The sequence below is a fragment of the Hydra vulgaris genome, chromosome 07 (genome assembly GCF_038396675.1).
Source record: "Hydra vulgaris chromosome 07, alternate assembly HydraT2T_AEP".
Classification (NCBI taxonomy): Eukaryota; Metazoa; Cnidaria; class Hydrozoa; order Anthoathecata; family Hydridae; genus Hydra; species Hydra vulgaris.
The window spans coordinates 10,088,953-10,107,500 of NC_088926.1; the positions used below are offsets into that span (position 1 = coordinate 10,088,953).

General features: G+C 26.2%; 1 protein-coding gene across 3 annotated transcripts in view; it reads right to left on the reverse strand.

Annotated features, from left to right (window-relative positions):
* The window catches only part of LOC100203804 (origin recognition complex subunit 1), a 28,847-nt gene extending 13,528 nt beyond the window's left edge, over positions 1-15,319 (reverse strand). The window contains exons 1-6 of one of the 3 annotated variants that reach the window (XM_065800998.1): positions 15,203-15,319; positions 14,709-14,899; positions 12,055-12,226; positions 10,767-10,924; positions 8,916-9,116; positions 4,130-4,763 (exon numbers count right to left, since the gene is read on the reverse strand). In XM_065800998.1, coding sequence (XP_065657070.1) covers positions 4,130-4,763; positions 8,916-9,116; positions 10,767-10,924; positions 12,055-12,226; positions 14,709-14,899; positions 15,203-15,294 — 1,448 coding nt within the window. In that variant the 5' untranslated portion in view covers positions 15,295-15,319. Of the gene's footprint in view, positions 1-4,129; positions 4,764-8,915; positions 9,117-10,757; positions 10,925-12,054; positions 12,227-14,708; positions 14,900-15,202 lie in introns of all 3 variants that reach the window. The other 2 variants (XM_065800997.1, XM_065800996.1) reach the window with 2 other exon arrangements.
* Between the last annotated feature and the right edge of the window lie 3,229 nt (positions 15,320-18,548).

Here is an 18,548-nt window from a genome sequence, read left to right on the forward strand (position 1 = left end):
CTGAGTTTCATAGTTTTTACTTGATGTTTTATAAGCATTTTTACGTTGTTTTTTTTGTTGTGATAAACATAACAATGATGATCATAACAAAAAATCTAATTTTAAAAAACAAATAAAACAACGCAATCAAAAAAAAAGAAGATGAATAATTATAAAAACTATGTAAACTATGTAAAAGTATAAACTTTATAACATTATTAAAGTTCTCAAATATGGTTTTTTGATACTGGGTTCGTTAAATTTGAAATAGGCAACTAAAGGCAGGCTGCTATATTTATTTATACTTTAATAATATACTAAAGTTTAAATGATTAATGCTCCCTGTTCCCAACATAAGTTTATAAAATAATTCTTTCAGAAAAGTAAAAATATCAATTTTAAAATTATCTTACACGCCCATTAAAAAATATTTAACAATTTTGAAATCAAAAACTTTCCTTTTTCTACTTGCCAGAAATGCATTTCGGTAATACTTTTAACGACTTTTGCTTCTTCAATTTGATTAGCTATAATGGCCCACCTTAGATTAATGTCATCTGTGTTGATTAGCCTTACATAAGTTTTGCACCCTTTTAAAGCTAAGAGGAAGTCTTAGCGTTTAAAACAATAACTTTGCAAGATTTTACGTTGTTGCAAACAAATCGCTTGAACGATCCTCCTACACCATCAACTGCTCCTTTACTGTGAGAGTTAGTAAAAAAATTCCACTCTATTGATTGAAAATGATATTTCACAGAGCAATGTTGTATGAATTTGGCCATGTAACAATTTTTGAACTGAGTGCAAGGACCATTGCTCCATAATATAACTTTTTTTTATATAATCAATGCAATAGAGGTCAATTTATAAATATTTTAATTATAAATTATAAAAATTTCACTTAAGTAAGTAGTAGTGGAGCGCTTTGTTTTATCATTATCATCGGATATTATTACAACTGATTTTGGCTCTAATTGGTAATGATGGATAACAACTGTAAACAAAGTAATAGTAGACTGGAACAAATAAGTAGCTTGAACAGCATCCTGATAACCACATGTATAGTTTTGTGAATTATCAAAGTGTATCAAAATTTGGTCTGGTGTGAGATTTTCCTTTTGACTACGATTTTGCTAAGACTGGTGCTTTTTAGTTAGATGATGCTCAGTAAAATCTGGTAAATAGTCACAGAAATGTTTATAGACGTCTGCTATGTTTTTTTTATGTTCTCTGAGTAAACAGCAATTATCATCTTTTATCCATTAACTATAGGTGATGAATGTACCCATGTCTCCGTTTTCGGGAAAACCAAGTTTAAATAATTTACAACCACTACACAAAGAACACTTCATTATCCAACATTGGGATGTAGGTGGCTTGTACAACACATATTTTTCTAACCATTTATTGCAATATAATAGAAAATGTATTTTACTTGCCAAAGTAGCACACAAATAAGTAAAATTACTGTGATAAACACAACCACATGATTCAAGTGGTGTGTCTTTGCATGTGAAAATGTATCTAGGCCTTAGTTCACAAAATTTAGTTAATTTAACATTTTTGCTGGCATTCTCTTCATGGTACAATTGATGCAACTCTTTTAAATTCATAAGTAAACAGTGCCTTTGAACATTTTCTCTATCAATTTGAATGCAATCTTTTCTTCCAGGAGACATTTCTCAATTTCTTCTGATGTGATGCGAACTTGCGTGGCTTTTTTAGAAGTGCATAAGCCATATTCAGCACCTAACTGCTCTACATTAGTTCGTCTTTTATTTGGAGACTTTGGAAGAGCCTGTTTTGTCCTAAATATTTTGTATAATATAAAAAATCCCAAATTATACGAAAGCAATAAAATTAAAAAATATAGTTAAATACTTGTTTAATGCTTTTGTCATTGACGATTTGCATTTATAAGAATTATTAGGCGTAACATTCAAACTGATGTTAGCAGTGAATTCAATTTTTTTTTCAATCTTAACCTTTGGTTGCGAACTTTCGCTTGATTTTTTTGCTTGTTTTCTTTTCTTGGAGTTAATAACTGTCTTCTTTGATAACTTCTCTTTCTTTCTTTTTCCAACAACGCTTTTCTGTTTCTTGCTCTATAAGCTTTTGATCTTTCAGCATCTGATTTTGGCATTTAAAAAATGTTATTAAATATAACAGCTTCCCTTTGAGATTTACGTTCTGTTATGATTTAAAAAAAACCCACCAACTTTATAAATAAAAAGACCAACCAACTTTATAAATAAAAAGACCATGAAACCGAATTAACAAAAACGTTGCAATGCAAACTATAAAAAACGTTTTCATTAAAAAAATTTTCTTCCTGCTAAAAGTTTTTATTTCTTAACAAATAATTATTTCTTTACAACAACTATTTGAAATAAGTGATTCATATTTTAAAAAAGAAATTAGAAATACTTTAACAAGCTTAGCAATATAATGAGTAAACAAACTGAAAATGAAGCGAAACTGATTTTTAACTTGGTTTCAATAATAAAATTGTTCGCGCTTAAACTTTTTATTCAAAAGTCAAGAAGCCGTTATGGAAAAACAAACATAGTGTGATGGTTGCAATGTACTTTGTTACATCTTAATACTATCATCTAAAGCTCTCTTTAAAAAAAAATTGAAACGATGATAAAACTCATATTTTCTTTTACTATATTTTTAGTTTTATAAAGTCTTATATGAAGCCTAGAAAAAACTCAATGTCTTTTTTTGTGACGGTTGTAACGCATTAATTTGATAAGTATATTATTTTTCTATAAACAGTTGGAGTGCGTTTTTATGAATAATATTCTAAATATTGTTTAATTTTGCTTAAAGTTAAACTTAAAGGCAATAGGTATACTTAAATATATTTATAGCAAAAAAAAAATATATATCTATATATAGCTAAAAAGACTTATATAATATAATTTAAATTTTTTTTGCTGTTGCGAGCTTTTTTTTTTGTTTTTGCCTCTACAGCAGCACTTTCTAGATTAGCAAGACTGTCTTATTAAATTATTTTTTTCAGCAGATTATTAGGACTAATTATCTGAGCCCATTAGTAACATAAGTACCTAAATCATGACACATATGCAACAAATTTCTCCCAGTGTTTTGATTTTTTAATGATTTTTAGCTTTTTTAAAAATCCTTTCGTTTGTTATAGTGTATAATATCTTTACATATGTTATGTATTTAATATCTATAAAACTTCATAAGTGCTATTTTTATATTAAAAAAAAAATGAAAAGGATAAAAAAAAAAAGTTGCTATTGGTAGGATTCGAACCACGGGTTTTCAGGCGGGCAAGTTGTCTTAAGTATATTTTAAAACTATATAATAAATAAAAGATTTTATAAAATGGTAATAGATGCTATATATCGAAATTCAAGAGATGTTGCCACAATGCAGTTTTCAAATAAAAGTAGAAAAACTTGTAAAACTTGAGAAACTGAGAAAACTTGATGTTTTATTATGCTTTAACACTACATAATTTCAAGTTTACATAAGCTAGATATTTGCATACACTTTCGTTCACATTTTCTTATAACAAAAGTACTGTGACTCTTTCTCACCACTACCTCAATTGCAATGGCTGCAAAGGGTTCCATGTTAAACCACTTGAATGAGCACTAGTACTACTAACACTATTAAGTTCAGCAATAATATATATATATATATATATATATATATATATATATATATATATATATATATATATATATATATATATATATATATATGTATATATATATTTCTGTGTTTATATATATATGTATGTATATATATACATATTATATACATATGCACATATACATATATATGTATATACATACATATATATATACATATATACATGTGTGTGTGTTTATATATATATATGTATATATATATATATACATATATATGTATGTATGTATGTATGTATGTATGTATGTATGTATGTATGTATGTATGTATGTATGTATGTATGTATGTATGTATGTATGTATGTATGTATGTATGCATGTATGTGTATTTATATATATGTGTGTTAATATATATGTGTGTATATATATATATATATATATATATATATATATATATATATATATATATATATATATATATAAATCTATTTTCTTTTAAATCAAATTTTTAAATATGTCACCTTTTCCTTGCTTTTTCTAGTGGGGTCTTAGCATCCAGAAGAGGTTTACTTCTTTCGCTTAAAAGAGGAGTTGAAGCTAATCCTTGACTTTTAAAAACTTTTTTAAAACTGCCAGGAGTATTTTTAATTTGCTTACTAATCTTTTTTTTATGACTTTTTTGTAAATTATTGTTTTTTTCATCGCTCTCTGTACCCTCACTTTTAACATCAAAATCTTCATCACTATCACAAGATGACAAATCAAATGTGATATCAGTTTTTTTTTTAATCCTTTTATTATTACTCAATTTTACTTTTTTATCTGATTTTAGATTTGACTCAGAACAAGAAAGCTCAACTGTATTGTCCAATAAAAAACTTTTATTCATCACACCTTTTTTTAAAGTAGACAAATTTGTAACTTTTTCACTTATCGATGTAAACGTTCTTCTAGGTCTTGACCTTATCTGTTTAAAATCACTATTTTTGGTTAAGTTCATTTTTGGATTGTCTTGTTGAAAACTGTTGCTAGCAATTAAAACATCAGCACTTTGTTGTTTAGTAGAGCACACTGAGCTACTGTCACTTTCAGATATTTCACTCAATACTTCATTGTCATCTGAATTGTTAACATTATTAATAATTTCTTCGGTAGCTAAATTAAAAAAATATAAAATAATATCAATTTTGTGCTTTTTATGTTATTATGCAATACATACTATTGCAATACTTATTTTATATATATATATATATATATATATATATATATATATATATATATATATATATATATATATATATGGGCGGTTCCACCCTAAAGTGAGTTATTTCGATGAAAAATAAATAAATTCAAACAATAATCAAGTTATCATTGAGATACTATGTTTAAAGTTTTTAATTTTGATTAATAATGTTATTTGTGTTACTTTTTTGTTTTAATTCCATTAAAACAAAAATTAATTCAATTAAAGTCTTGCATCATATAACTTTCTATATAAATGGTAGCTAAATTTTGATAAGAGCATAGAATCATATAAGGAATTAGTTTTTTTGTATCTTAACTACAACAAATTTATTATATTATAAATGAACTTAAAAATTGTAATCAGCTTAAATAAGTTTTTTATATTTAACAAAATATATTATCTGCTATAGCTTCCCAACCAACAACTATCCTGTAAGTAAAAAAAACAGCATTTTTTCTAAATTTTTTTATCTAAAAACGATCTTTAATTATAAAATGGAATATAGCAACTATAGAACACTAATTAATATATATATATATATATATATATATATATATATATATATATATATATATATATATATATACAAAATGTATAAACAATGCTTCAATCAACAACAAAAAAAAAGAATTTGTTGTTGATTGAAGCATTTTTTTTAGGAAATTATATGCCATAAGCAACAACTCAATGTCCTGTAAGTCATCATTCAATGTCCTGTAAGTAACAATTAATTGTAAATAGATACTGGTGTTGTCTATAAATTAGGGTTAAGTTAAATTTAATAATAAAACAAATAGCAAAAAGTTCTATAGAACTTTTTTAGACTTTTGAAACATATGGTATTAAAAAATATGCTGAAATACCTATAAAAGCATTTTCTATAGAATTCAGAGTTGTTAGTCCTTGGCCTTGCCTTAAGGGTCAAAATTAAGGCCTTAGCCTTGGTCTTGGCTCTGAAACTGTTGGCCTTGACCTTGGTCTTGATTGTTTTGGCCTTGGCCTTGATTGTTTTGGTCTTAACCTTCCACCTTTTGCCTTCCACCTTTTCTTAATGAATTCAGAACTTTCTTTTGTGATTTTAACAACAATTGATTTTGTTTAAAAGAGTTATTTTTGTTTACTTAAAAGCTTTAGAACTTAATTTTGTGTTTTACGCTTAAAATTGCCATTTTTGACTAGCCATTTTAAAGTATAATCAATGACATAATTTGTTAATGGGAATTTATTACTTCTATATATATGTCACATAATATATCTTTAACGTTTTTTATTAGTTAAAACATTTCAAAATTTATAAAAAGATTTAAACATGATTTTTTCCTAAAATGAAAAATGGAATTTTATGGGATTTTTTAATTAAAATTAAATTATAATTTATTACAAAGTATGTTTTTATATATTTATACTGTTTAAAAATTTGTTTATTTAATAAAATAGTTTTTTAATAAATTTTATTCATAAAATCTAACTTTGAACCAATAAGCATTAGTTTAATAACCTTTTTTGATAGTTCAGTGACCGAACTATCAAAGATTTGCTCAAGAGCAACACCAGAAACCACTTGTAAAAATAGTGTTACACCTCAGATTCAAGAGCTTTACCAAAAAATTTTTTTTTGCAAATAATAGAAAAAATTATGTTTTACAAACAAGAATGAATTTGAATGAATAAATCCCTAGAAATTAATTCAAAAGATTTTTTGTTAAAAAAACTGTGCACAATGAAATAATATTTAAAAATTAGAAATCTATATGATAAGTTTCTCGGTGTCCCTGCAACTTCAGCTCCTGTCGAGCGTATCTTTAGTCATATGCCCTCATAGAGCTTGTATGTCTGATTCATTGCTTGAAACTTTGATGTTTCTTAAATGTAATAGACTTATAAGCTAAATATTGATATTTAATGCTTATGCAACTAATATATAATATATAATAACAACGTATTCTTTGATTAAAAGATGTTAATATTAGTTGTTAGCATTAAGCACAAAAATACATAAAAATAAAGAATTAAAAGTTTAAATTCTTTATATTTATGTATTTTTATTTTATCTCCAAATATACTTTTTTATTGACTTGGTCAAATTCTGCGCATAACATTGGTCTAATTTAACAACATGTGGTTTTATTGCCACAGCACCTGTCATTTACCTGCAGTTTTGTTAAGAATTGGCTTTAGCGTAAAGCCAAAATAAAAATTTTTGGCCTTGAAAATATTTGCATAAGCCTTACCCTTGAAACTTTTGGCCTAAGTCTTGGTCTTGGCCAAAAATTCAAATTACTTTAACTTACAACCAGTCATTGCTTTTCATTTTAGATCATAGTATAAACTAATGCAGAAAGGCAATTAAATGGAGTAGGCCTAATCCTGTTTTAGCAAAGGAAAAAAAAAAAGAGTATATTAAAAAGCAGAGTAAAAAAATAAGACGAATACTCAAAGTAACCAAAAGATGAAGAGCAAAAAGCTGATATAGAAAGAAAGATTAAAAAAAGGGAAAAAAAAGTTAAATGGAGAAAAGCAACTAAAAATAAAACTAATGAAATTATTTGCTACAAGAACCTATATAACACACCTTTTTTTTCTATCATTTGTTAAAATAAAGTACAAAACACTAATGCTATCCAATAGCTCATCAAAAAAAAAATTGTTTTAAAATTAGCTGCTAAACTAAATTGCAACATTGAAGAATGTTCTAATGGTTTTAGAGGAGTTACTTCCTTAAACAAATATATCAAGAGTAAAGTTGTTAATTTTTATGAAAATGATGATGTCAGCCGCATGTCTCCTGGAAAAAAGACAAATTTGCAATAAAAAATAATGAGAAAAAAGATTATTTTCAAAAATAACACATGAACATTGCATTAAAAAGAGAAGCATGCTTTGTTTATGACAGAAAATGAAAACATATAGATTGGCGTAAATAAATTTGCAAATTTAAGATCTTTACATAACCTGCTTAGTTGACAAATGCCAGCTAATGTATATACATCTATATATCATCTAAATATAGTTCTTGCGCTGAAAAACTCTCTGGCTGCAGTGCAAACATACCTGTATATTCAAGCAAACTTCCAGAATCTTGTTTTCAATGTTCAGACAAATAAGCATGTTGGTTTAGTGAGTGTCAACACAAAAAATGTGGTTTAAAAAAAAAGTAATTATTACAGTGTGACAGAGAAACTTTAGAGGCTATTGTTTAGTGGAAACACAGACGATTGTACAAGTGTGCCACTTCAGTGGCATCGATCATCCTTTTTAACTCATAGCTTTATTAAAAGACAGCAACATAAGAGTTTAGAATCTGACAGAAATAGAACAAGAGATGGATAGTATAGCAGCGTTACAAATAGATTACACTGAAAATTATAAATATTTTTCACAAGATGAAGTTCAAAATGCATACAAATGGAATCAACAGCAGGTAACTATTTTTACTTCTGTAAAATGGTTTCAAAACATGAAACACTGTCATGCAATTGTTAGTGATTGTACAATTCATGATAAAGATACATCATTAGTGATTCTTAATAAATTATTTTAAAGCCTACTAAAAAAAGTTGAGTTAAGAGTTTTGAAAGATGGCCCTGCAAGTCAGTTAAAAAACAGATTTATTATAAGGGGTGGTCTTCAAAAGCTCTTCAAACAACGTATGGAATTGTTATAAAATGGAACTACAGTGCGACTAGTTATGGTAAGGAATCAATAGATGGCTTAGGAGCAACTGTTAAATACAATTAGTTAATCTTCATTTTTGTACAAGAAGTATTGTATATAAAATAACTTTAGATTTTGAATAAATGTAACTATTTACACTTATTTATCAAAATATTTAATAAAAATAGTAATAATTTGAAACTCAATTTATTGCATCATGTTAGTGATTTATAAAACAAATATAATTATAGAAAATACAAATAAAATAAAATAATTCTTTAAAGGTTTAAACTATATTAAGTAAATCATGAATTAAAATTGTTAAAAACTATAATCAGTTGTCAATTCAATCAATTATAATAATGTCAAAAAGAAAAAACAAAAAAAGAAGCAAACTATTTACTCACTGTAAAGTTTTTTTCCTGCTTTTTTATTCTTATTTTTTTCTATCAAAATATTTTTGAATAAAGAATCTGTAGCTTTCTTATTAGGAGACATTTTGTGTGTTGCTTTACTTTTATCAACATGACAACCTTTATCAATGATAAGTGTTCTTTTTTTAACTTTACATCCCATATCTATAACGGGTGTTTTTAAGCAAACAATATCTGAAAATAAATTTTAAAAACTTTAGTTAAAATTTCAAAAACATTAAGTTTCAAAAGAAACTTTTATATTTAGATTAATTTTAGATTAGAAGGAAAAAATTGGTAAACTAATACATAACTAAAAGTTATGATTTAAACCAAGCCACCCCTGATAGTAAAGAACTCAACCTAATTTTCAGATTGAGATTTCAAGCTGAGACAAAATTTCAAGTTGTAACAAAATGCGGTAGTGGTGTAGTGGTAGAGCACTCGCTTCATAAGCAAGAAATTCAAAGAGTTCGATCCCCACCAAACCCCTGGTAATACCGCGCTTAATTTTTTTTTCCGTGTAGCATCCTTGTTCATCTCGTGTTTCGAAGTTAAGAAGTTGAGAGAAGGTTGTAACTACAATAAAAAAAAAAAATCGGTAGTCTACTCGACTGCTGCAGTACCTTTAATGTTAGAAAGGTGAAAAACATTAAAAAAAAAAATAAAATAAAAAAAAGAGACAAGGGTGGACTTGGAGAGGTAATTAAAATGTATGCAAAAAACTTGAAACATTTTTGCCATAGTTTGTATGAATAGATATTCATGTTAAGTAGTTGAAAATTTAATTAATGAAAAAAAAGATTTTAATTTATAATGCTTTTCAAGAATGTCATTTATGATATGAAATATGAGCAACAAATATACCAATATATAGTTATTGCAAAACTAAAGATATTATAATTTTTTAAGATCAAATATTATAAAGAAACTAAATTACATATATATTAAAATTACATATATTGCATTAGTAGATTTGTTGGATTAAATAAGTATTGAACCTAGATTTAGATATATTTTCACAAAAAGATAATGCCACAAAAGGCATTTTCATATGTGGATAAAAAACTACAGCTGGTAAGTTATTGATGCAATGTTATTGTTGCTGGTAAGTTATTGATGTATGCAACATAGATAAACCAATTGACATTTAAAAAACTATTTATTGTTGGATATTTAAAAATTTATTTAAATACTGATATAACATCTTAGTATAAATAACCTAAACACAACTGGATTACAACACAACTGGATTACAACACAACTGGATTAAACCTAAAGACAAAGAGACAACATAAGTATTCTTCTGTGCTTAATACACAAGAGGGGAGGTTTATTAATTTTCAGAAAATTTTACCAACCCAAAGCTTAAAACTTTCAGTGAAATCAGGCCTTAAAAATCGTCAAACAAATCTCAATTTCTCGAAAGTTAGTTTCTGATTTATTCTCACCAAAGTAAATTTTGATTTTTTATGAAAACAACTGTATAAAAATGAGAATTTGACTGCGAGCCACACTGTAATTAAATTGTTTTAAGAATTATATTGTTTTAAGTTCCAACCCCCTTTTTTATTGAGACACCTTTATTAAATCTAATTAAATTTTATTAAAATTTGCAACACTCCATCCTTTACTTCTATCCCTCCTTGTATTTGGCGTGCGAGAGTAAGCAAATAGTGTTATTAACTTCTCCTAAAACAACTAGTTTAAAGAATAAGTTTTATGTTGATTAAAATATAAATACAAAACTTTATAAAATAATAAAAGAAAAAAATATAAAAAGTAAATTAAGCAAACAAACAAAAATAAATAAATAATAATAATACAAAGATTTACTACAGGAACTTTTTAACTTGTCTGGACTTGAAACTTTTTCTTTACATACAGCTCCACCAGATTTATTTTTCAGCTTAAGTGATTGATTCAATTTTATTGATGATAAGTTTTGTTGTTGGTTTACAGAGTTAATTATACTTACTAAACCTGTTTTAGTCAACTTATATCTAAAAATAAGAGTAAAACCTGTTTTAGTCAGCATGTATCTAAAAGTTAAATTTTTTCACTAAAGTTAAATTGAATATTAAAAAATTTGAAAAAACTAATAAGAATTCATTTCGCAGTTTCATTCATTGTCATTCATCTATTTTTCACTATTAGGCCATTTTCATTTTCAACTTCTTTTTCAGCTAACTAATTACTTGAACTTTACAAAATAACTAATAATTATCAAAATTATTTTCACCTTTTAAACTGTCCCCGTGTTCATAACAATATATAATGTAATAGTCAGATATTTTAGTCGAAAACATACTATTTACAACTATATATAATGTACTGGTCAGATGTTTTAGTCGAAGGTGAAAGGAGTAAGAAAGATTAAAGTAGAATGGAAAAAATGACAGACTTTTCTCTATTCTCTGTTTCTCACTCTCTATATCTTTTCATATAATTTCACTTAATTTGAGATCAAATTAAGCAAAATTATACGAAAATTTCAAAAATGATAACTATATTATAAAAAACTTATTGAACAAAAATTATATTATTTACAATTGTTTAAAAAAATTGATAAAAATGCACTTTTTTCATTTTTTGTTAATAAACTTTATTTTTTATGCTAAATCTAAAATATTTCTTTTTACTTTTTTTTTCTCGCTCTCTATTTCTTTTATAATAAAAGTTTTATTGAAAAAACAAAGATGTTAGACCTCTTGAAATGCTTATCAAACTAAAAACTTGCACAACATGCCAGGTTTACGAAGTCAAATCAGTTTCAAACAAACAAATCACTATCGTTGATTAATATAAAGCTTTTATTTTAAACTAAGTTTTAAATTTGATCTCATTCAAGTTGATGTTGATTGAGTTAAAAACTAGATTTCAAGAACAAGTTCCATGAAGTTTACAAGAGTTTCTCAAATTATTAAATTCATTTTTTATTAAATAAGGGTTGTAAAAAAGTATTTTTTTACTAGGAAATAACTCAACATAATAATATAGAAAATAACAAACATATAACAACATAATAATATAGAAAATAACGAACATATATAATGAAAATATAGAACATAAGGAAATAACACAACAGCTCAAAATAATCTAATATTTACTTAACTTAAACATCTTAAAATACCTTATATAATATTTCGTACTATCACTTTCTTGCAATGAGAAATCAAATGGCACAATTTGAACATTGCAAGATTTGTAAATGGTTTCTGCATCTATTTCCTCATACGGTGACAACATTGAATCTTCTGAAATTTCAAACAACTCATGTTCCCCTATTTCTTTATTTCCTTGCACTAAAAAAGTATAAATCAAAACAAAACTTGTGTATAACTTTATAAAACTTTAGCCTTTACTGGCAGTGCCTATTATAAAGAATCACTGCAAATTTGTTCTATTCTACAATTCTGTTCTGTTGATTGTATTACTGTGCTGCTATTACCAAGAAAACTGTTATTTGCAACTACTGCTATTACCATATCTAAAGTATTACTGTTTATACCTAGTCCCTTATAATTTTTTTGGAAAAGAGCTATTTATTAAAAAAGTCCTTAATATTTTGCAATAAAATCTACAAATCCTAAATAGCATTCAGTGAAAAAAATAATTTTTACACAACAATCAATTGTCATACTAAACCTTACTCTATCAAAAGCCAAAAAATACAAAAAAATTAGTATACAAATTATTATCATTTGATTTAATTTTATTTAGTTAGATTTTTTTAGGCTTTTAAATAACTTTGAAGTTTTTATAAGTTTAAAAATCATTTTAACTTTTTAAAGTGTTTTCAATGAGAGTGTATTACTTTTAAAAATTTTAAAAGAAATTAAAACTTTGTAATGTCAGGAAAATTAAATCTTGTTAAAAACCAAACCTTTTATAAATATGCTAACACATGGCCCATTCAATAAACAAGTTTAGTAAGCATGATAAAAGTAAGCTTGCAAAAGCACTAATTTGCATAAACAATAAGAAAAAATGCATAGCTGTTACATCTAACAATTTTCTATTATATTACTTAAAACTTAAGTGAAATTGTAAAAATAATATTAGATAGAAATACTAAAACTTTGCTAAAACTAAAAAACACTGACACTTTAACTTTCCAAAGTACAATTTTGCTTTTATTAACTTTAATATATACATACAAACATATATACTAGGGCGCCTCAAACACCCCTTTAGATAAAAAAAAATCATGACATGTGCTGTGGTTATCTTTTGTGATTAATTTAAGCCTAATTTAAGCCCAATTGCCCAATGTTAATTACATGCTTAAGTCCTTTTTCTATTTAACAAGCCCTTAATATTATATAATATTATATATATATAAAAAGGAAAATAAGTCAACCAATTGAGTACCATCAAATAAAGCAAAATTCTGTAAAAATTCTAAAAATAATGTTAATTTTGTGTGCAAAAAAAATAAATTTTTTGCTCTAAAAACAATAAAATCGCAAGTTTTTATAAGATTTTTGATGTAAAAGTTTTTTAAAAAAGTTTTTTTGTGTACCAGGGTTAACCTATTTTTTAAGACTTTTTTTTTTTTAACAATATTAGAGACACATTAAATAGAAAATGGACACATATCTATATATACACACACACACACAAACAAAAATATATATGAATTATGTTAGTGTATTCTGCAAATAGAGTGCTTAAAATTCATAAAGAATAACAAATTAGTTATCTTAACTTATCTAATTTTCTTCAACAACTTGCTTCTCTATCAGTAGTTTCATCAGGAAGATTCTTCCTGATGAACCTACTGATCAAAAATTACTGTATAAAAATAAAAAAAAAAACAAGGCAAAACTTTTTGTAACAAATTTATTTACATTTCAACTTGATTTTTTATCATTTGTGTTATTAATACCTATGCCCTTTGAAAACAGATTTTGTATTTGACTTTTCAATAAATATTTTGAAATATCATCAAAAAAAATAATTTCATAAAGTATGTTTTTATTTGTTTTGGGTTCAAAAAAAAATTTTTAATTTAACTTTTATTTATTATTATAGAAGCAATAGCAATATACAATAATGGTGTTAATGTTATCTTCATTGCTATTGTAACAGATATTTTTAACTATTGCTATAAGGTTTTCTTTTATATTAGGTTGGGCTTGGTTCACTATCTATAACTTGGTTCACTTGCAATAAATGATTTTAAAAACTTAATAAGAGAAACTTCAACATCATTAGTTTACTAGCAGCTTTATATTAAATAATGTTAATCAACGTAAACATTATCACTTTCACATCACCAAAAGCAACTACAGTATCAACAAAAACATTGTAGTTTTTATAAAGGTTACTCTATGTCTCCTTTTATAATTATATCATTAAAACTTGATTTCTTTTTTAATTTTAGGATGATGGCATAATGTATTTTAGCAATATAAAAAAATGAAATTGACAATTGCTATGTTTTGTTAATTTGTAAAAAAAATTGATGAAAAGATCTGTTTTTTTTATATTATCCATTTTGTTTATTTTATTACATATCTCATTAAATCATTTAACAAATGTAAATAAATTTTGTTGTAAATATATATAAATACTTGTATTTTGCCTTTCATTATTTGTTTAGTAAAAGCTCTTCCTGATTTAAAACCTTTTTTCTTCCTTCATTTTTATTTAATGTATACTTCACACACACATACACATATATAAACATATAAAAGGCACATATAATTGCAGATATAAATGGTTAAAAACAAGGAATTTAATTTATAAAAATTATTATTTTAAAAAAAAGTAAAAACTTACATTCCCAAGCAGTTCGTACTTTTTTGGGTATTTCTGAGTATTTATAATACCACTTTAACTTTGCTCTAAAAGGATTTTCACCAACATCCTCAAACAACTTTATTAATACACCAACAGCAAATCCTCCATCACTTTGTTTGACAAGCACGCAATCCCCAATGTTTATTAATTGATCATTTATCGAACACGAACTAGGAAATCGGAGTTAGTAAAAATGAGGTCAGCAATAATTTGCTGACCTCAATCTTTTAGAGGTCAGCATTAGGTCAGCAAAAAAAATTTGATACAAAGGTCTTACCATAAAACATAGAAACGAGGTCGGCAGTTTTTGCCAACCTCAAATACTTTTAGGTCGGTATTGCCGACTGCCGACCTTAATTCTGAGGGTTGTATATATATATATATATATATATATATATATATATATATATATATATATATATACATACAACATTTTATATAGCATATGATATATATAGTATCTAATAAATTACTTGTAAAAAACAGATCGCTTTTCTTTTATGGGCTCACTTTTCCAAACAAATTTAACATGCTCTTCTTCAATAGAAGGAAAATACTTTGCCATTTTTCAAACTTATTTTGAACTAAAAGTTAAATATATTTGCATATACATACATACATACATACATACATACATACATACATACATACATACATACATACATACATACATACATACATATATATATATATATATATATATATATATATATATATATATATATATATATTAATATATATATAAATGAGAGTTGGTACCCAAAAACCTACCCAAAAACCCAAGACCAAAAACCCAACTTAATGGATTTTTGGTCTTAAATTTTTTTATTTTTTTATTCATAAATCAATTTCCATTAACACACAAGATTTGATGCTGCTCAACAATAGTTCTAATAACAACAAAATATGAAGTTTAGTAAATCATAATGGAGAATTTTGTTTTACTTGGAGCAATAATATTCAAACTTAAACATTTAAAACAAAGTTATCTAACAACTTAGTCATTAGCAATTGTGCATCTTGATCTTAAATGTCTGTAAATTCGTACAAGCATTTCAGCCTTTTCTCTTCCTATACGATTCCTAATTTTACTCCAAATAATCCCAAAAGATGAGAAAAATCTTTCAATTGATACAGAACTAGCTGAACAAGTGTGCAACTGTCATAAAATTTTTGCAAAATTTGCAGGCAACTTGGAAGACTTAGATTCCTTCATTTCTATAATTCTCCACCAATTTGTTACTCATGTTGTGCTTTTTACACTATCATTGAATAAATATGTTGGGAAACAATTAGCATCTTTTAGTTTAAATGCATAGTAGCCTGGCATAAATTTAGGATAGACTTCATTCGACCATTCCTCTGCTTCTTCTTGACTTCTATCCAATGTTCTTCCTAAGTAAATAAGTAAAGTTATAAGAGTAGTTAACTTAAATAAAAATAAAATAAAAACTTTACATCTGTTTTAATTTAAAATTGATCAGATGCAATATTTCAATTTTTTTACAATTGTTTAGTTACCTTCATATTTTGTATCTGTTAAATTTGCCTGAAAATGACATGGAATAATTGCTTTCTTAAACCTCTTTAAAATATCATCTTTGTACAAAGCCAATTTTTCATTATGTATGAGGCTTTGCCAAATCTCAACTGCCCCAGACAAAGTTGTATCGTCTGCCTGCAACTACAGTAAACACAATGATTTTGTTAATAATTACGTAAATAAAGTTAATGATGACATGGTGCCTAATATAAGTAGTTTTAATGTACTTATTATAATTAAATTTAATACATCCAGTTACTAATTAATTTTATTAACCTTATCTAACGCAACACCGACAATTTTCAGTCGTGCATTTAAATTTATTGCTTCTCTTTGTATCGACAGATTGTCAATTAGGCTTCCTATCGAAGGATCAATGAATTCCCTATGCTCACCTCTAAAGTCAATTTACAGAGAATGATTAGAAATGTATGCCTGTAAATAATCTAGTTGGGAGTTGCAGCGAGTATCATTGGGTAGCTGTAACATCAGTCGACCTTTTTTCAATAACCATCACTATAATACATTTGTTTAAGAAAATTTTACAAAGAAATATAAAAAAAAAAAATACATTAAAATAAAGTTAAGATCTCTTTTGCCATAATTATCATTAGGCTTATATCATTAACACAGCTGTTTTATTTCATAGTATTGTACTACACAATATGATCAATAAGTAAATAACAATCTAGAATTTAATACAAATGTGTGGTTGGTGATGATTACGAAAATATTAATGAATTGCTATAATATGCTTTACTAGAGACTTGGGAGAGACATCCTTTTCAATATTTATCTTTTTTTTTAAACGTCTTTGCTTCCAACAAGGCTGCATGCAACCAATAATTAAAGTTGGAAGTTGCTGGAAGAGAAAAGATGAAGATTGTAGAGCAAGATAATGATTGACAGACGACTTAAAGGATTGCAAATTATATGAATCAAGAAAGCAAGATGAAGGAAGCGAATTCCAAAGAACTGATGTTCGAGGAAAAAAACTAGACAAATAAGAGTTTTTGGGGCACTTAGGAACAGTCACAGAAAAAGGATGGGACTTAATTGAATGACAAGTAACGCGAGAATGAATTTTAGTAGATGGCACAAGAGAGGCTAGCTCTCTAGAGCAGTGCCCATTATAGTATTTGTAGAAAAGAGAAAGAGAAGCAACATTATCTTGTTTCAATTATCACAGTCTTACAATAAAGATGAATTCAGATTGTATAGAGATGACGGTCTAGCAGTGTTTAAGAACCAGAGTGGCCAACAGATGGAAAAAATTAAAAAGCACATCGTGAAAATTTTAAAAAATAATGATCCTCTTATATCCATCAGCTGTAATTTTGAAATTGTTAATTATCTGGACTTGACACTAAATCTTAATGACAGTTCTTTCCAGCCTTACTGCAAGCTTGGTAACTCCCTCAGTTATATAAATGCTGACTCTAACCACCCTCCTAGTATGCTAAAAAGCTTTCCTCAAACTATCGAAGTAAGATTGTCAACACATTTTTCTAACGAAAATATTTTTAAAAAACATATTCCTCTTTATAAAGATGCATTATTTAAATCAGGTTTTATCTGCAAATTCGCTTACCATTCAAATAAAAAACCGATCCCATTCAAAAGTCACAAGCGAAACATAATATGGTACAACCCTTTAGTTCCAATATTGCAGCAAAAATAGGCAGTCGTTTTTTGAATATGGTAGATCTGCACTTTCCGGTTGGTCACAAACTTCGTAAGATATTTAATTCAAATACCATTAAAATAAGCTTATGTATGCCAAACATCAAGCCCATCATTAATTCGCAAAATCACAGGATATTATATAGCTAAGGTAAAGATGAGGGAAAAACATGCAACACTGTCAACAAATCCATCTGTCCGATGAACAATCAGTGCTTATTAAAGAACATCGTTTATCAAGCCACCGTGTCATCAAATAAACCTGACTACAATGAAAAAGTATATTTTGGCTTATGTGAAACTCCATTCAAATTTGGGTATGCTAATCACCTAAAATCTTTTAACGTTAATAAATATAAAAATGATACCGATTTGTCTAAAGAAATTTGGGACATAAAAGACAAAATGTTTACATCCTTAATTAAATGGAAAATTGTAAAGCGTCGCAATCCTTATAGCGCTTCATCAAAAAATTTGCAATCTTTGCTTATACGAAAAAATCCTTATTTTAACATATTTAGGTGATAACTTGTTAAATAAACCAAATAAATTGATTTCAAAATGCAGGCACAAGAATAAATTCCTCTTATCTT